Source organism: Salarias fasciatus, assembly GCF_902148845.1.
Source record: "Salarias fasciatus chromosome 7 unlocalized genomic scaffold, fSalaFa1.1 super_scaffold_4, whole genome shotgun sequence".
NCBI lineage: Eukaryota > Metazoa > Chordata > Actinopteri > Blenniiformes > Blenniidae > Salarias > Salarias fasciatus.
This window is the reverse complement of record NW_021941229.1, coordinates 25,717,180-25,738,175: the sequence shown is the minus strand read 5'-3', so window position 1 is coordinate 25,738,175 and position 20,996 is coordinate 25,717,180. Positions and strand designations below refer to the sequence as shown.

The 20,996-nt window shown below is 45.5% G+C and overlaps 1 protein-coding gene across 3 annotated transcripts in view; it reads right to left on the bottom strand.

Annotated features, from left to right (window-relative positions):
- The window catches only part of LOC115382564 (mediator of RNA polymerase II transcription subunit 13-like), a 100,071-nt gene that overhangs the window by 15,500 nt on the left and 63,575 nt on the right, over window positions 1-20,996 (bottom strand). For all 3 annotated transcript variants that reach the window (XM_030084343.1, XM_030084345.1, XM_030084344.1), the window contains exons 4-9: window positions 14,874-14,957; window positions 3,933-4,078; window positions 2,435-2,629; window positions 1,396-1,560; window positions 341-497; window positions 157-261 (exon numbers count right to left, since the gene is read on the bottom strand). In XM_030084343.1, coding sequence (XP_029940203.1) covers window positions 157-261; window positions 341-497; window positions 1,396-1,560; window positions 2,435-2,629; window positions 3,933-4,078; window positions 14,874-14,957 — 852 coding nt within the window. The remainder of the gene's footprint in view (window positions 1-156; window positions 262-340; window positions 498-1,395; window positions 1,561-2,434; window positions 2,630-3,932; window positions 4,079-14,873; window positions 14,958-20,996) is intronic.

The following is a 20,996-nucleotide window of genomic DNA, read 5'->3' as shown; positions in this document are numbered from 1 at the left end:
GAGGGTTTATTTGAGGAAAGTAAAAGGTGAACATCAGGGGATTTCCTCTACGTCCTCATCATCTGTCTGCTGGTTTATTTCCTGGTCTGGGTGGGACTGTGTGCCTCCCTCCTCCTGTTCCCTCAGCCTCCACCGCCACACGGCGCTCTGCCGTACCTGGAGCAGCTGCAGGGGGCTCTGGCTCCCAGATCGTTGAAGTCCCACGTGGTCGCTCCGTTTGGCGCTTCCTTCCTCGGCGTGGCGTCGGCCGGCGGCGTCGGTCTGCGGGGAACCAACACACCCGCGGTGGGACCGGCGCCGACGCGGCGCGGGGATGAAAACAGAAGAAACGTCAACTCACGCGTGCTGCGGCTGGCTGAGGTGGCACTCCCTCCAGGCCTGGTGCACCACCTGGCACGTCAGCGTCTTCCCACAATGCTTTGGGCTGATGCTGGCGATCCCCATGGTGCTGTCCAGAGTGTTGACACTGGAGACCGACGTCACGAAGCCGCTGTCCGCTGGAAACACGGAGGCAGCAGAGCGTCACCCCACTGAGTCTATAGAGTGAGTCGATTCCCAAACCGAGGTTGGCGTTGATGGTTTAGTCCGCTCACTTTACTCTCCGATACTTTCTCTGCTGAACCTGAAATGTAGGCTTTATGATGGACCGCCTCCGTCATCACATGGCTTTTCCTGCATCTGATCAATATGCTTGACTTCCTCCACCAAGACATCCCACTCGACCTTTCTGTGTTCAGTGTTCAATCACTCCACACATTTATACAAGTGCACCATCATGGAAGTGACACCACTTCCAGCTGATTGTAAACATTTTAGTTCAAAATTTCACCTTTAGCGACCCACAATGGAAAATAGTGTCATAAGAACCATTAAACTAACATTTTTCTTTGCTGTCACGCGATGAAAAATCACGACTTAAACGACTACATTCTCCACATAAAGCAAGTTTTACGAGCTGGTGCACTGTGCATATTCTTACCAACTCCTCCTGAGAGCACAGCTTTGAGGCTAAAGCTAATTAGCTCGCTTTCATAGCAGCATGTCCAATATCTCCACTCGTGTCTCAGAGTTGTGTTGTCTCTGCTATTCTTCAGGAATTTGTAATAACAATGTTTTCTTTGACATTTTCACAATTTGCTTGGTGATTTATTGGGCCAGACTGGAGCCTCTTGCGGGCTGGTTTTCGCCCACAGGCCTCATGTTTGACACCCCTGCCCTACACACAGATTTTGTTCAGGTGAACACGACTCGTCCTTTAAACCCTCGATTAAAATTTCACACTCCTGCTGCTAAAGCCTCGACTTTCAGGACAAAATGTTCAGTGACTGTCAGACCGACGTCCATGTGGTCCTACAGGAAGGGGTGTGTGTGTGTGTGTGTGTGTGCTGCTGTTACCCGAGCAGGGCTGTTCTGGAGAAGTCGGGGGCGTCAGCGGCACGCTGCAGTGGTTCAGCTCTTTGTTGAGGCCCTGAGCTGCAGGAACAGGTGGAGGCTGCTCCGCCGGCAGGTCCCCCTGGGCGATCAGCACGAAGGCAGCTGGGTAGGTCATCCTCACCCCACCTGGGGAGACAGACGGAGAGGATTCACTGCTACGAAACCGGAGGACTCGGGAGAAAAACCAGGAAAACCGTAGAGAAAGTCCAGCATTCCGGACGCCTCAGCAGAGTGGGCGTCGAACCGCCGGCCCTGCGGCTGGAAAACAACCTGCTGGACCAGCTGAGCTACAGGCGGCGCCGCGTCCCAGATCTGTCGCGCAAACGGCCCCAAACAGCGGGTTTATAGTGAAGCACTATTATTTATTGATGTAATCACACACCTTCTCACTCACTGCTCAAATCAAACCTGGCTTCACCCCCTCGCTCCCCCCCCAGCACCCTCTCAGGCTTCCCTCGCTGAACGCCGCTGCTGCTCAAATGAAACTGTAATCAGGTCAAAGCAGCGCAGTGGGATCGGACTGATTAGACGGAGCCGTTGGAGAAACTCCCCGGGGTCTTTACCTCCACTTCCCCATCATCCCGTTTCGTCTGCCCTACTCTCTCAGCCTCTGCCTTCCAGTCTTCTCCTATTTTACTGTGTTTTTTTTTGAAGACTTATCAGACTTTACAATCGATCAACTTCTTGAACCGGTTGTCTGGTTTTTGGTGGACAACAGGACAACAGTTTACACACATCAGACTCCCTGACAGCATGGCGTTGAGGCTAACGCTAGTTAGCTCGCTCTCATGGCAGCATCACTGAGATCTGCATCGTCTCTGCTACTCTTAAGAAATGTGTTCAATGAATCAATGATTTCTTAAAGTGCGACACAATCAGTTTGGTGGCTTGATGGGCCGGACCGACGCCTCTGGTGTTTCACAGTTACCCGTTTCCGTACAGAAGAAGGAAATCCATGCACAGGGAGAACATGCACGCTCCCTCGCCGGTGCCACCGTACCTACGACGACCTCCACGGCCACGTGGCCGCTGCGGTCGGACGCCGGGCCCGCCGCCTCCCGCTCGCCCTGGTCCTGCCGGAGCACCATGGGGTAGAAGTAGCTCCACTCCTCCATCAGCTTGCGTGCGGCCGGGTCGCTCATCTTGAAGGCCTGGCCGGTGAGCGTCCCGCTCAGGCCGTACGGACACAGCACCACTGCACGGGCACAGGGAGCAACAGCAAACCACTCAAACTACATCCAAGACGACAAAAACTGGCAAAAGAAGCACAAACCCTCCATTCAGTGCCATTATTCTATTCTAAAAACACCCTCAGGACTTCAGAAGATTCTTCTAGTTTTGTCTATCTTCATAAAATTGACACAATAGATCAGTTTAAGACACTTTTTCTTCACAGTTTCATGAATTAAACTACTTTTATTAATAGGATGCACATGTAATTAGAATTCAGTCAACCTTTATTAGGAAACCGTCTTTAAAAAATGAAAATGAGAATCATAAATTTTGAAATGAAACCAAAAACATCTGCATAATTTAACTCAAATTCCAGGTATTATATCATTATTACACAGATTGGAATATTTCAAGGCTTTCTTTTATATCCGTACAGTGGAGATTCGCTGATATTAGAAGTTTCATTGGGAAACTGTTTCTGTTCTTTTAACAGAGAAACAAAAGGCTCAATATCTCATATGGAAAAAAGAAAACAAGCAAACAGCTTCAGAACTTCTGCTGACGTCACCATGTGTCACAATCACATTAAATCACAGTAAAACAAGAAAACTACGTTTCTACTTCCTTTTCTAATGATCATGATCACATCTCGACTCACCGTTAGAGGGAAAACGTGCAAACTTCGACTGTAAATGAGGCTACTTGAAGATTTATTTTTCTTTTTTAAGGGTTTTTAAAACCCCACAGTTTCAGTTCAGGAGGCTGAAACTTCTTTTAAACCTTTCTATTCATCAGAGCTGCTTCAGGACCATTTTCTCGAGGAGCTGCTGTAGGTTTAGCCTGCTGAGCGGCCTGAATGGCACTCAGCATCTTTCTTCTCTCTCTCGTATTAAATACTAAAAACTTCCTGTTTCAAATGGGACACGTTTCTACTGAGATTTTTCTAAACTGCCATTCAAACATTAAGTTTTTCTGGTGGTATTTCTGCAGTGAAACGTTGCACTTTCCCATTAGAAAAGCCTCTTCTATCTGTCGTTGGAGCTCCTGATCGAAGCATCTTTCTTAATAAAAACAGTTCCTGGACATCGTCACAGTAGATTGGATCTTTAGAGTTTTTGGAGACATTCTTTTCATTTTAAACAGGAATTAAAGACTATCGATTTTGAACAATTTCACACACAGTTCCACTGCTTTCTACTGGGTCTGAAGTGCAGAAATGTCCTTTTGCAACACATTCGTGTTTAATTGTTCAATCGCCAGAGGATGTGTGTGTGTGTGTGTGTGTGTGTGTGTGTGTGTGTGTGTGTGTGTGTGTGGGGCGTCACCTTGCACGGGCGCGACGCAGGTCTGCGCCAGGCGGATGTGGTTCTCCGTGATGTGGTAGGCGGGCTGGTGCTGGGCGATCTCCACGCTGGTGCACACGTTGCTCTCGCCGTGGAGGAAGAAGGAGAAGGAGCAGGACAGGTGTTCGCTGGGGGCGGAGCACAGCAGGCCGACGCGTCAAGCTCGCCTCACTTTCATCTCTTTCAATTTTACCAGCTTATGGAAATGTAAATCTAAATTATATGAAAGTTGCATTTAATTGTGTGTAATGTGAGATCACATCAACGCCTGAAAAACAACTGCAGACAATGAATACACCTGTCCTTCAGGCTGTCGGGAGACAGACGACGCCGTCTTCTCCCCAAACAGCCATTTAGGGAACAAAACGCGTCTTTGTTAGAGTCTGGCTCAGCTCCGCCTTCATTGATCATCTTCATCAGTTTCCACATATGCTTCTTATTGCAGGAATAAATCCTCATTTGCGTGTGATTGATTGTGATGACTGCATGTTTACATATGCGGCGCTCTCTTTATTACACGGCCCGGCCATAGTTCATCATGCACCGCTTCTTTTTTCCTGTTTTTTTAATCACGGAGGAGTAATTGTTGGGACCTTATTGCGATCTATACAGCGGTGGGCGGGCTGGACATCATTAAGAACCCCGACAGCTCCACTGATGTATATTTTTAATCTATAAACCTCCTCACTACCTTGGTTTATATATATCAGACTGACAATAAAGTCAGCAGATACTGTAATCTCCTTGTGATTACCCCGCTGCCTATGCAATATCTCCTTTGCCCTGAGGGAGCCGGACCTCCATTTGAGCTGTAATGGATCATCAAATTCAATAAAACGGCCAGTTCCACAGTCACTCATGGGCAGAACTGAACAGCGGCTGGAGGCAGCCGGCAGGAGAGACCCGCCGCCTCGCCTCCAGATGGCGCTGAACGCACCCGGGTGGAGAGAGAAGCCCAGTGACTGGCTTTTTTTTTCTTCTGCTTCATAAACATTCCTGATGCTCCTCCAGAAAAAAGAAAAAAGAAAAAAGAAAACATTCCCTCATAACAGCAGGTGGTTTGAACACAGGTCTGCACAATAACAGGAGGGAGAGCCCAGCTCACAGTGCATGCATGTGCACAAACACACACACACACACACACACACACACACACACACACACACACACACACACACACACACACACACACACACACACACACACACACACACTAGTCCATCATCCCTGCAACTCACATCTCTGTAACACATGAGTCAAAATGCTTTCAATGTCACTGCCCTCCAACCTCGTCCTCAGTGCATCATTTCACCATATGAAGAGCTATATATAGCCGCACGGAGACGCTCGGCACAACAGCTGCAAGTCAGGAGGAGCCGTCCAGATAGCTGCCATATTATATATGCACAAACAAGCAAAACGAACCGCCAGTCACACTCTATGAGCGTCTGCTTGGCGTGCATTATTTAACTAATGTTTCATTAAGCTGATTGCATCACAGATAAGACGGCGCTGACCGGGCTGCGCCAATCAAAGCCACGAGCCCCGTTCTTAGAGTCTCTCTCTTTAGAATCAAACTCGCATTTGTGTCGACAGTTCTGCTTTCATGAGGCATATTCATGTGGAATGAGCGAGCTCTGGTTGGGATTGATGCACACTCGAAAAAACACGAGTCCCTGAAGGCCTCTCGCAAACAGTCACTGCTGGGAATCATCGCCTCCGTTTCAGCTTCTCTCTCGTCTCGGAATGAGATTCAACAGAAATAAGGGCCAGAAGTGATTCATTCTGCAGTATAAATGATTGTGCACTGGAAGTCGGGGTGTGGACTGTGACTGAAGATTAATGCATAATGTGCAAAAAAAAAAAAAGCCGGACTGTGTCCTAATTATGTAAAATAGTCAAGTAATAACTCTGAAGAAATGTGAAATTCAACCAAAATTTAGACTTTCATCAGTGACAGAGGAGGAAGCTTTGCTTTGAAATTTTAAATAGATTTATTTGAGGAGTTTTGTGAAATTGCTTTAACCATTAAGTAGAAGTAGAGATCCATCTCTATTTGATTAAGCAGCCAATGATTTGCTTGACAACTGCCACATTTCAGGAGTAGGGAGTTGTTGAAGAGTTTACAAATCAGTGCAAACATATTTGATGCTATTTGAACATTATAAAATGTAAAAAAAAAAGTGGAAAACCAAAGGCAAGCCGCACAATTAAAAGTGTAGGTAAACCTAGAAATCCGCTTCTGAAAGATTAAACAGAAAAGAACACTGGTGTTATGGATCAGGTGAAGCCAAAAAGAGCTCACGGATATTAAAAGAAATGTCGAGTCATTTAATATTTTGCTCACCTGAGCAAACAATTCTAATCGCCGAGCTTTAACAAGGCAATCAGTCAAATCATTAACTAACGCGCAATAATAACGGAAGTGCAATAAAGTGCAATTAAATGTAAGTCGGGGAAAGGCGGGAGCGCGAGGAAAGGAAGAGAAGAGGGAGCATCAGAGAGCGGCTGACGCAGCGGGGAGATTGATGCTCCCTGTCCTTTCACAAAGGGCATTTTCCTGCACAGTAAGCGGGTGTGAGTGTGTGGACACACTGGGCTCTCGTGCATCCTCTGGGGCATTTGTGCAATCGGCAGGCATGCGTGTGTGTGTGTGTGCGTGTGTGTGTGTGTGAGAGAATGTCGGACAGAGATGTGAGGCAGCTGTGTGTGTGTGTGTGTGTGCAGAGCTGTATGAGTACAGGTATTAATAAATGAAGAGGAGTGATGGCTGAGACATGCCTAAGGGCTGACAGTACAGGAGAGAGAGAGAGGGAAAGAGAGAGAGAGAGAGAGAGGAGAGGAGGTGAAGGGGAGGGAGGGAAGAAAGGAAAGACAGCGGCAGGAGGAGACGATGGAGACACAGTAAATTAAGGACATGAGGACAAGCACGAGCGGGAAAGAGACAAAAAGGGAGGAGAGATGGATAGAGAGGTTATTAGGGAGACAGGGGAAGGGAAAGAAAGACACGGGAGGAGGAAAAAAAAAAAGGGGGGGAGTGAGAGAAAAGAGGAGGGAGTGAATAATTCAGAGCCACGCACTGCAATTGCTGCACACATATCGATGAGATCAGAGTTTTAATGGGCGGCTACTGAGCATGATGTTATGGAGGAATCAATCAGGTGATGCGGAGGCGAAGCAACACACGGACTGTCTGCGAATTAACGCGCCGCGAGCGCAAAGTGTGCGCGCTCTTTCACTGCGTGCACGGCGCGTGTGTTTGGAAACGTGCGCGCGCCGTGCATGCGTGCTTGCCCCAAAACAGGCGAGAGGAACGGCGTTGGGTCCGTGTGACAACATGTGTCTCCTCGGCCCGCCAGCAGCCAGCTAGCAGGGGGGGGGGGGGGGGGCTGGTTAATGTCCGACATGCATCACGGACCTGACACGCGCGCATCTGTGTGTGCACTCTCACACACACACACACACACACACACACACACGAAATGACAACAGTTATCTCTGTCGTCGGCCCACTGAGAGACGAGATGAAGTGCGACGAGATCAGAGGCGGGAGGCAGCGGATGGTTAATAATAACAATAAAACATGCGCCAGACATCAAAAAAAAGTGTCTATTTCCACTCCTAATGGCATCCAAAGCCCATTACTGAGATAAGAGTGTTCAGATATTAACTACAGTGCGGCACTCTAAGCAGGCATGAGAGCATTTTCTTAAGATTCTCTCAAATCTGAGGGATTAATCTACTTAATCTGCATCTTTAAACGCTCTGTCTGCCGTCACAATTACCAGCTATCTCCCTCCCATCTCCAACACAGTAACGTCTTCACACAACACACGACTGGTGTGTGTGTGTGTTTGTGTGTGTGCGCCAGCGTACAGGATGTTTACACTCCTGTAAGCTCTTGTAAGCGGCGTGCATACACGTCCCTCCACCGCAGCTCTGGAACAATTGGCGAACTGTTGAATTCATTCCAAACAAAGAAACGCCACCAGGACGCCACGCGCGCTTCACACACTCAGGCTCTACGCAGGTGAGTGTGTGAATGCCGCCGCTTGTTAATGACACACACGCGGAGAACGGCGGAGGTGGAAAGCCGGTATGGTTGGGTTACTTCGCTGACAAAACTCTTTTCTTGCACGCCAACAAAAACCGTAACCAGAGATCAGGAACGGGGTCTGTTGGCTTTGTGAAGTGCGGTTTGCGTCGCTCCAAAGCAAAAACATGAGGAACAACTGCCACGAAAAAAGACTATGATGAGAAATTCTAGCCATTAAGTTTTAGAAATACATCTGCTAAAAGAAAAACACGCTGTCTGCAAATGACTGAAAAATCCTGCAACAAAAACGAGGAAGATATTAGATTTATCTACGAACCTGAGCCACTGAACGTTTGTGAGTATATATAATGTGTATGTATATATATATATATATATATATATATATATATATATATATATATATATATATATATATATATATATATATAAAATTTTGCACACGTGTGGAAGCTCCACTAATGGGACACACTGAGGACGTTGTGTAACAAATGCATATAAAAACACACAATTAAGCACATTTATCAGGAGCAGTATCAGGTGTGTTTCCCAGATCACATAAAATACCTGCGAGTTCAAGACGAGTTTATGTGAGTAGATCAATATATAATGTGAATTACTGCATCTGGAAGTGTGAATTGTGGAAGTCGGTTCGGTATTTAGTATTAATCTTATCGTGGTGAAAGACATTTCCTCATCTGGCCCTCCACAAGTTTTATTTGTTGATTTAATGATAAAATATCAATCATCTCCTGACTTCCATCTTTCTTCTTTTTTTTTGCTCTGGTCTCTGTCTAATCGCCACACAGTACATTTAAGTAAATTAACACAGAGACTATACAGCTTCTAACAAATTCAGCACAACGTTTCAGTCAATCAGACCCAAACTGCTTCATTATTCACTCAAATTGTTTGAGTACTCAACATAAACATTTGATTTTATGAGTAGTAAAGTTGAAAACATCTTGGAGAGTCCACCTCAGTACATGGAAACCCCCCCCCCCCAAAAAAAACCTCTAACATACAACTTAATTACATCAAGGTGAGTATTTGTAACCGGATACTTTCACCCTGGCAAACGGCTCCGTTCAGAGCAGTGTAAGTGGGATGCAGTCAGTCTGATGTATTATTCAGCGGCCCTCGGTGGGTGGCTCCAGCCAGAGCTGCTATCACAATGTCTGCGTTCAAACACTGCTCCAAGTGTGTGTGTGTGTGTGTGTGTGAGAATTCAAGACGAAAAAGTGCCGTGCTCAAGGACACAGGCAGTGTAAACTCCTGCCCTATATATGAGGTCTAGTGAAAGAAGAAGAAAAAAAAAGCCAACTGCAATTGATTTATTACAGGACGGAAAAGAAGTGGCGCGTGTCTGCGGCGACTCGTCAGCAGACGATCCTCACAAACGCTGCCAAGCGGGAAAGTCCAGGGTGCTAACCTCAGTAACAACATCAGTGCAGCTACCACGGGCTTTCTGCTTCATATCTGTGCTCCTAATTAGAAAAAAAAAAAGCAGAGGAGGGAAAGGATCTGGTGCTGTGATGTATCGCCGTCCTCTTTATTGATCGGCGTGTTTTTTCCTCCCGCTCTATCTCCGATACTCTCTCACCTGGTAATATTAGATATCTGGAGGATAGTGTATCACACGCTCTTGGTTTTCCTCTCTCTGGGGACGCGCTGTTATCAGAGGAGGGAAATGTAAATACCACAGTAATGTGGATTTAGCACCGCGACGGTTGGACTTTTATCTCTTCGGTGAAAAACAGCGTGCTTCGAGTCGACACTTAACTGCAGACGATTAGGACGAATCCAGCGCTGTCGGTGCTACACTCCACAGAACACGCGAACGGCACACAGAGAGGACGCCGATCAGACGTGGAACTGCGGTTCACGTCAGTGTTTGGAAGCCTTGGCGTGCCGCCGCCGTGCGTGCAGGACTTTCTGCTGTGGCAGTCTGAAGGCTGATGGGCGACTCTAAATGGCCCGGGGGCTCGAATGTGAGCGTGTGTTCGGCCTGTGGAGGGTGTATCCTGCGCTCGCCGGCAGTCAGCTGGGATTTCTCTACAGCCTCCGTGACCTGAAGTTGGATAAAGTGGCATAAAAGATGGATGTGCAGATATTAAGCACATCTGAAGGCGGGATCAGTGGAACCCACTGCATCGCTCAGCCGTTTCTCAAGGCAAAAATATCAAATACGCATATTCTGATTAGAGTGAGTAACATACAATTACTTTTCTTCAATAAAGAAGTGACTATAATAGTCAAACATTCTCATAAATGCACAGTTTGGCCCGTCTGTTATAAACCTTCATCTGAATACAGTGTCATCAAAAGTATTTTTACTGAAGCCAGAATACAGAAAACCCTCACTGACAGCCAAAGTGAACTTTTCACCGTTACTATTTCCGTAATACACACGTCTCTGGGAGTTATTTACAAGCCGGTCATTATCCTCCATCGACCCGGCACTCCGCCTTTCATCCGACCACAAACTGCCAGTCCGCCCTGTCAGGCCGTCAGTCCTCAGGAGTGTGTTTCACCGTTGGACACTCCGGGGAGCGTTTTTCCCGTCACTCACCTCTGGGAGCCGCCGAGAAGTCAGCTTCACCCTGAAGGTGGCCCTTCTTTGATCTTACACCCCGAAAACGCACGCAACTTTTGGTGATGCCATCTCCATGGAAACGGTGGGTGGAAACAACTATTTGAAACCGTTGTACCTCGAATGAAACGCGTGATCTCTTCCACCGCTGCCGAATCAACACTGACAAACGTATAACGCCTTCAGGTGAACACGCGTTCAAGGGTTTAACGTACCTTTAAGAAGCAAGGATCTATCAAAAAGTACAGTTTAACGTTTGCATTTCAGTACATTTTTAGAAATTAAGAGCTCGAATCCGTACATTTACTTTCACACGAAGCATTTCCACTTCAATCTGAAAGATGAAAAAGTGCTTCGACAACATCTGGTTCTTAGAGTCGCACCATCTTGTCGTGAAAATTAGCATTACAAGACAAAAAGGTCTCGGCTAGCTTGTCAGCTCTGACAAATTCTAGAAAATTCATAATTTTCTGCTTGTTTTTGACTCTTAAATAATACAGTTAGAATCGGATTTGCTATTCGGTGTGTTTCTGTAAGCCTCAAAGTTCGGAAATTCCATCGTTTCAATACTACCACAGTTGCACATTAACTTGTTTTGCACACAGCACTAATGGAGATTTAAAAAAAATGTGTGTGTGACTTTCTTTGTCTCGCTCGCTGCAACTGGGACTGTTTGAAAGCCTCCAATGCACGAGGGGAAAGAAACAACCAATATGAGCAAAATTAGGTCAGTTGGTAATTCTTCTTTTCTCCCCACTTGCTCAATATTCCCGTTGTTTTTCCTGTTTCCTGCCTGACGCTTTTGAGCGAGTTTCAGCTATTTCATACTCCATTCTGCTCGGATTTCCCCCACCATTCATCACGACACCTGAATTGAGCAAACAAATAAAAATAAGCGTGACCGTCTTGACGCCGGTGAATCTCGCTGGCGAGGCGACGTTAAGCCGTGGAGGACACGGCGGCGGAGGTGAGCAGAGAGGGAGTGTTTTCCTCTTTATTTCTGGAGATCCTGTGACCTTGTGATGTGGCCTAACACCAAACGTCTGTTGCCTAGGAGATGGCTAATGTCTCAATGTCATGTGTCCCTGTGGAGAAGAGCGCGGTGGAGAGGAGAGCAGGCGACTCGTAGTGTATTAAAAAAAAAAAGAAAAGAAAAGAGAGAGAGGCTTCGCTGGGAGGTCAGGTGAGGATTTCTGAGATTTAGAAACATGCTTCTGTGTGAGGAGACAGCTCTCTAACACTTCAAAACCCAAGCCTGCGTTATTTATGCATGAGTGTATATCCATTAGCGGAATGAAGGCACCTATAGTAACAAACATATGTGTGCGTGTGTGTGTGTGTGTGTGTGTGTGTGTGTGTGTGTATTGTATCTGGCATGCAGGGAGCTGACGGAGCTAATGAGAGCGACAGACTCTTAATACATCCATTCAGCCGTCTATAGTGATGATTAATTTACGACCCCCCACCTCCTTTGATCCTGGCCACTCTGCCCCACACACACACACACACACACTCTGAGCCTCCACCCTGCTCTCCCTCTCATGCTCTCTCACTCTCTCTGCATCCCTGCTACTCTCTGGCACGCTCCCCTTCAGCGTCTGATGCAATGCGTTACCAACCCAGAGAGCTTCCCTCTCATTCAGACACAAAGAGAGGCAGGAGTGCTGGGCTGAGAGGAGGAAGAGAAGAGAGGAGGAAGAGGAGAGTGTGGTGGAGGGGGGGAGGAGGGGGGGGTTAGGAATCTTCTCCTGGATGTACCAATCCCCACGGTGCCCCAGGGACACATAGGAGATAAACACCAGATAAGCCTGACAAAGACAGCGGTGCCAAGGCGCCAGGAGTTGGCACCGGCGCTGGAGCGCCGCCACACATATTAGCAGCGAGGCGCCCCCTGTTGGGGATGAAGGGCACGGCGTGGAAGTGGAGGAGAGACAAAGGAGGCTGCTGTAGCTGAGGCAGGAGGTCACTGAATGCCTTACTGAGCAACGCTCCCTCACGGCCGGGAGCCGCAGGATTTTCTTAAGACCCACACTGTCTGCACACACACACACACACACACACACACACACACACACACACACACACACACACACACACACACACACACACACACACACATACGTGTGTGTGTTTCTCTCACACATACGTGTGTGTTTCTCTCACACAATCTGACACACGCAGAAGCACAGAATGTACAGACGTCTATACGGGGCTGAAATGTGTTTGTGCGTGAGCGTTCAGGAAACCCCCCCCCCACCCCCCACCCCCCACCCCCCCCCCTTCTGTCTTCTCTTTCAGGATGTTCAATAATTCACAGAAAGAGCGAGTCGGGGTTGTCTCAGCAGGGGGCGTACCAGCTGACAACACACTCAAACAGAGCAGCTGAAAGGAAGAGGACTTACATGATGCATCACACACACACACACACACACACACACACACACACACACACACACACACACACACACACACACACACACACACACACACACCACAGTGCATTCACCCAACATACTGTGTGTTGATATGAATCCTGGTGAATTCACACTCAGTTTTTCACAACTCGTTCTTTACCTTCATATCATGTGTAAACGAGTGACTAACGAACGAGTGTGTAATCCATCGGCTTCGAGCGCCGCGGTCGTGTAAACGAACCTCCAAAATGCCACAAAAGTTTTTTTTTTTCCACTTGAAAACAGGCCGGAGCTGGCTTTCCAGCGTCAAACAGGGTCACTCACATGGAGGAAAATACAGGAATCATCTCATCAAAACTGGACTCCATGGCACAGGTGTAGTAAATAAGGTGCTGTCGACATTTAAATTACAACTGATTGTCTTCTTAGCAAAAGTTGAGAAATTCAATCTGAAGTAAACAAACGGCAGGAGGGGTCTGAGGTGTGGAGTCAAAACGAGGTGAGAACGCAGCTTCTTGGCTCATTATTTTACCCACAACCCTCTGCAGGAGTCTGCCGAGCGGACCCGCTCCCTTCTGCTCAGGGATCCTTCCTCATTCTGTGTTTTTACGACAACAATGCCATTTTTTCACATCACCTGCACTGTAGTCCAAGAGTTCGGTGATCTCTTCCTAATGATGGGAACGTCTTATTTTCTGCTGCAACCCAGCGTTTCGTGTTTCATTCTGGTTTATGTTTTACTGTTAGTGTTCTGAGAGTAAGAGGAAGTCACCACCGCAAGACTTCCTCACACCGAACACACACACCCACCCACACACACACACACACACACACACACACACCTAAAAGAGGGACTTCCAACTGATTGCACGCGTCAGCAACTTTCGGCTTCCTGTGCGTCTCCTAACCTGCACCACAAACGGGTGACGAGGCAGAAACAGACCAGCGGTGGAGCAAATATAAATAAGCAGAAGCTTGTTGGACTTCTCTGCATCTGTCGTGATGTTAAACACATTCGTAAAACGAGCCAGTCGACGGTTAAGTGGTTTCCTCAGAGCCGCACACTGAAATGCCGAGCATGTCGAGCTCCGCTATGTTGGACACGTGAGGAATGTGGCGTCCGCGACGGTGAAGGGACGGCGTGCGTGCTGAAGCAGCAAGTTCAACCGCACACACACACGCACACACACACACACACACACACACACACACACACACACACACACACACACACACACACACACACACACACACTTTCCTTAGATTATAGTGCTGCATGCTGGTGTAGTGATTACAAGAAGGTCCTGAGTTCAAGATGAATATTCACATTAAGATTAAGAAGTAGACATTCCTCCCATGTCAACACTGCCCCGCCGATGCCCTGCGGTACTGAATCATTCAGCCCAGGTGAGATCATGCATACTGTTACCTAATAAAGAGCAGAAATCAGCTTTAACCCAACAATCAAAGGCATTTTCACCCAAATACAACTTCCAAAGTTAAGCTAGCCAGCTAGCCACAGCCCCGCCAGTCTTATAAAACGATCTTTTACCGCAAGACGGTGCGGTGAGTCCAACGCCCCGCAAAAAGTCAGAGCAATAATTCAACATTTAACGAACCAGCTGCTGATGCTTCAGGGGGCATGACTCACTACTGCCACCCAGTGGAGGAAAAGAGGAAACTGTATCAACCCCGACGGCTAACCAGCCTTCAGAATACGACACTCTGGTCTCCACAACCGTTCAACTGTTGACAACAGTCAAACACACACAAATCCACCAACAGCCGTCCAGCTCCTCACTGAGGAGGGAAGCTCTCGCCACCTTTTACTGCTCTGCTTTTTAACTTCTGACCACGCTCACCTGTTTCCCAGGGACTTCCCTTCCAGTCCGTGTGGCTTGAAGAACCATTTCCCGATCCTCACGAAGCCCTTATCCATCAGACATCTGCAGCGGGAAGAGAAGAGCAACAGCAGGCAAAGAAGGATTTAAATACACAAGAATAAAAAAAAAAAAGAGAAAACATTTCAGAGGAAGACTAATGAGCAAAACTGAAACTATGACTAACAAATCTGAGATTTTCTGCTTCGTTTCAAGAGAAATTTGACCAACTGTTCCACTTTGTGGAAGGAAGGAGTGAAAAACTGAACAAACAAGTGAAAGAAAGAAAATAACCCAGTGAAGAATTGATGGATGAGTGATAGCAAGCATCTCTCTCTCTCTCTCTCTCTCTCTCAAGTCCAGTGGAGTGTTTTCATTCGTCTGTCCCAGGTCTGCTGCTCTCGGAGCTCTGGCTCTTCTGACCCGGTCAAAGTCTTACGAACAGATTTCACAGGATCTTCTTCTTTCAGCGGGGCTCAAGTCACACAAAGCGTCCAGGACCGAGCTGCACCATCCAAAGGCAGCTGCACTGTTCTAGAAACTCTGGAGAAACACCAATAACACTGGACCCGGCCTTTACTGTCCAATAGATGATCAGCCTATTAGAAGCAGTATTGATCCCATTTACAATGAGTAATATTACGTCACATAACCTACTTCCCCCCACCTCGGAGAGCGTTGCGCAGGTTGCCAGTTTGGGATACTTTAAGTGAGTTTAATAGTTCGGGCATGTCACCCAGATGGGGCATGCGTGCGACACAGGAAGTGACCATGCATCCGACAGAGCGTTTAAAGGGAATGTTTCCAATCATAGTAAATTTCTTACATACTGCACCTTTAAAGGAGGCCACTTCTCGAAAGACTTTACAGGATTACACTGATGGGGATTATTTTTTCTACTGTAGAAACACTATTGCAGTACCAAACTGAAATGGAATGTACTTGGACGCTATCGTTCACCTCGGCTGAGGGAGGAGACACTGGACTTCAGCGGACACAGCAGGCGTGAAGTTGAACAGTGACCATCCAACGCCTCAACAACAGTATGGCAATAACACAGGTGTTCCAAAATAAAGATAAAGTACAACATAGAAGAGAGCTCTTTCAAAATACCCCAAAATAAAATAACCCAAGTTAAATAAAACACATTTCAGTGTCCTTCGCTGTAGAAATCTCGTGAATGGATTAGAGACCCAGTCTGAGTCCTGTCCGATTCATTATACTTCCTCAATCTACACATATAGTGCAGAAAGCATTCATTACAATCTTTTCTTTCTGTTCACCATCAACTCTCATTACTTAAATTCAGCATTCAAAGATTTTCACGTTTAACCAAATATTCGGATTATAAAATCCTCCAATCCATGTGAATTGATGTGCGCCACAGTAAAGGTCTGGATACATCAAAACAGTGCACTAAAATCATTCACCAAGAAATCCTGTGTGCAATTCCAAACAATCAAAATGTAAACACAAGTGATACCTTTCAAATAACATCAGGTAACTTATTTATTTTAAGATGTGCATGTTTTTAATCCATTTATACAATTATTTATCAGATAAACTATGTCACAAGTCATTGAAAATATTTAGTTTATCCACCTAAGATCAAATAACTTACATTGCATTGATATTACAGTAAGTAAATACTCTAACAATTTAGTTTAATCAGAAATGGGCTGATAAATCTATACAGCTGCATGTCACTGTCATAACGGGACTGTTTAGCTGCACAGCTAAGAACAACTGTAGCTTTAGCTCCCACATTAAACAGCAGATAGTAGGTCTGAACAGAGCTGCTAGCAGCTAGCGTCACCGTTAGCATAGCGGCTAGCTCCGTCGCTAGCTAAGCAGCTAGCGCAATTAGCGAACTTTTCAGAACATATATTTACTATTTCCAGCTACAGAGTGTGCATAACAGCAGTGTTCGACACCAGTGGCGCAATCCCGATTGATTTTAAAGCAAGTACATCAGCAAGACATCGAGCGGAGCGGTGAGCTAAATTTGACCAGCGAATATGGCGCTAGCCTATTAGCAACATAGCATAACTTAACTGAGCTCACGATAAGTGACCAGCAAGAAAGATGCGCCTCCTCACGTCTACTTTTACTCTCAAAATCAACTTCCAATATGAAGAAACAACTCATCAGTGACTGCTATGAGACATTAATTATGGATTTGGACATTTAAGTCATGTTTTTCCTACGTGGAAATGCGGAACTTGAGGGACGCGGGTTTTCAACCTGATGAGCAGCAAGCAGCACTAACAAGACTCAGAGAGTGGACGCGCCCCCTCTGGCTGGGCGGGGCATTACACTCAGTTCACATACATTCAGTGAGCCAATATTCAAACTTGTTAGATTAGTCAGACCCTCCAGAAATACGCCAGCAAAAATTCTTGATTATGTGTACTTAAAACCCAGATTATGCGAGCTTAAATGCTTGATTATGCAAATGAATATGCGGGGTTTTATGCCATTTTATGCGGTAAAAATGCGGACAGTTGTTAAGTATGCTAATAGTTGTGAAATATATGAAAAGATTTTATATATGTAGGTAACCCACTCTCTCTCTCTCTTTCTCTCTCTCTCACACGCACACACACACACAAATATACATACACACCACTCCATCACATTCATTTATATACGTGTGTGTATATATATATATACACATATCTCGTTATTTACCTTAAATTGTTACTCACCAATGGAACATACACACACACACACACACACACACACACACACACACACACACACACACACACACACACACACACACACACAGACTTTATCACAGGTCTTAGCAATTGTGTGTGTGCACTTGCTAAAACCTGTGATAAAGCGGTCAATACAGTGTTTCAAACGAACTGGTTTCCTTGCTAACTGGTGACTGACTTCCTTTAGCGCTTCCTGCTGCTGCTGCTAGTAGCAGCGGATGTTGAAATCACTCATTAAAGGTCTGAACGGCTTTTTGTCTGGTTTTTAACATCTATCAGCAACAAGGGACGTGAAAGAATCCCAGTTGCCAGTTAATAGGGAAACCAGTTCTTCCATAACACCGGCTCCTCTCCAGTTTCTGGACACTTCTCCACTAGTTAGCTGCTGCGTTCAGGTGACTGGAGCGAGCTGCGGAAAACGGAAACTCGGCCGTTCACATGGAGGCAGCGGTGACAGCTGGACTCAGGAGACACTCGGGAGACACGTGAAGGAAGCGTGGACAGTTTGCACAAAGTAGCGGCTCTCAGACAGCTGTGAACGGCTCTCGTCATTCACTTAAAAGAACGCATTCAAACAAACGACTCGTTCATTGAACGTCACAGCACTTCAAGCAAGACCATTTCTCTATTTTTTTCGTGGTAAATGTGAGATTATTGCAGGAATTATGCGCCCTCTTGGAAAATATGTGCCCCCCGCATAATCAGCGGCAAAAGGGTGATTTATGCGTGAATTCATGCGATCGCATGATCACGTTTTTCTGGAGGGTCTAATTAGTTTTATACATTAAGATATGACATGAAGCAATGGAATACTACCTGAGGATGTGATTAGACAACATTTGAGCTCCTGGCATATTATAAAATTCCCCTGCTTTAAATGGATGGAGTTTGCCATGAGATTATTTTTTCGGACAGATTTGCTGCAGTTTTTAAAATAAAATTATAACTTTTTTAGTAAGAACTAACAAAGTTTGCTGTTGCTCCTGGCAATCATAGTGGAGATAAATAGTGAAATGCTAAAGGTGTTCATCTGTTTGAGGAGGATGGCCTCAACTGAAAACTCTTTCATTCATGTGCTTTGAGTCTTGCAGTTTTTGTTCATGCAGGAGAGCTTGTCGTGTGAAGCACCAGCGTGGGGGTGAGACAGTGATGAAAACTTGTCATTGTACATTTCTTAAACTAAGAAGTTGTTTCAGTAGTCTCATTCTTAAAATTACAAAAAAATCTTATTCTTATTCAGGAATTTCCATCGAAAAGTTGTCAGACCTTGTAACTGGTAAGTACAGCTCAAAATGAGCTGAAATAGCTTCATAGGACTTTATTTTCTAAAAGATACTTTATTTTCTTGTGCAAACCTTCCCTGGTAATATTTTTTTTTTCTTTTTAGACAAAAATTAAGAAAAAAGCGCTGGAAACTGGGCTGTTTTACTTTCTTGACCATCATTTTGTGCAGTGATATGACATCCAACTCGTCTTCCTTTCAGCTGGACCGCTGGATGTTACATTATCATCCGGCGCGCCCTAAAATATCTTATATTTTCTGCCTTTATCTATCTGTCCGTGCTTTCAAACCACTAGGTAGCCTCCTTCTGACAAACGTGACTGAAAGCTAGCGAGCTTGCTGACCATTTATGTAGCTTGCTTTAAGGCCCGGTTCGCACAACGCTCTCAAGTGAAAACGGAAATCTTTTGTCGAGTTCCGCATGTCTTTTTCCACGACAGCGATGCTGGGAACCACTGAAAACGCTTCAACACACAACTCCTGACACGCTGGCAGATGCATGGATGTCCCTGTGAATCTACTACGGAAAAAAGTAGTGACGTGTACTGTAGAAAATACGGTACATTGTGCCTTTTTACTGCAGAGCTCGAGTTTTTACGACTTCGTTTTGTTTTTTGTGCTGCAGAGCTCCACGCGGCGGCCGCTCGTCCTCGTGAGCAAACCTCCGCGCCGTCGGACGTTATGACGATAATTTATAACCGCTAATAAATAACCATCAAGTCCAATCCATCCATGTGAAAGCTTGCTGCGCCGAGCTATAAATCTGAATCCCATAAATCCCAGGCAGATGTCTCGCTCTCTTAACTCAACAAAACATCAGCGCTGTCTGATTAGCTGATTTCCACCAGAAGCCGAGCCCCTTCCCACTGATGCTTTTATTGTGGAAAAAAAAAAAAATCGAAGTAATTAACATCCTGACCACGACCTGCCTGAAGGAGTGCAAACACCAATATTTGGTTTTAAACGATCCACGAGAGACGGGGATTAAAAATAAGAGTATTTCTGTATCTTTTAAACAAAAATAACAGCAGATGAAACAGCGTTAACGGCAGGCGACAGGGGTCGGTTCAATCGGCTGGATGTGAGGGAGAGACGTGGAAGTGATCCCTCTCCTGTTGAAACGGGACGCCATAAAAGGCGTCGGCTTCAAGGTAATAGGAAGGTTAATTCAGCCTGCCCCCTATGATGATCACTGATGCTTAACTTAATAGAGAGCAAATATGTGCTGCTTCATTTAACAGATGGCTCCGACTCAGAAAGGAGAGCTTTGGGTACTTGAGCAAGTGATTCAGCGCTCAGATTATAATTTCATTAAGGTGCAGCTTATGAAAGAAACCCAAGGCTGTCCATCACGGTGACTTTAAAGTCATTTAAGAGGGAGAGAGAGGGGAAAAAATCTTAATTAGAGGTGCAATTTAAGGGACTGGAGGAAAAATACAGTTATGGGTATTTTGATCATTTAAATATTAAGCAGATTAACCCTTTAATGACCGGATCTGACAGAAAAATGTAAGAAAAAAATGCTCCTTTTTTTCCCATAAGTTTAGCAATACTGCTGTGTTTGACTGTGCATGTTACTGATATCAATATAAAGAGATTGTCAAACTGAAATCAGCCAAGTCTGGAGCTGAGATACAGAAGAAGAAAGAACAGTTTGCTTTCTCCTTTAATCAGCTATAATCTGAAAGGAAAAAGGTTCCCTTCACATATGTGTGGTATCGGTGATCGATGCATCAGTGACAGCGTCAACATTTCAAGATCTGCTTCTCTGCATAAATACATCAGTAATTTCATCTGGCATCAAATCAATAATGAATGAATGAATTATCAATTATCAAAACAAATCTAAACTAATCATTAAACTAATGGATACATGAACCAAAGAAAAAAAAATCAATGAGTGAATCAATATTGAACCAATGAATGGAGAAATGACTCATCAAATTAATCAATCAATCAATGGATGCATGGTGGAAGGTAAATAAATCAAACAATGGATGAATGAAAGATTAAGGTAATAAATTACCAATAAAAATAAATGAATGAATAAAAAATAGATAAATGTACGCATTAATGCCAGAATGAATCAAATAATTTTAA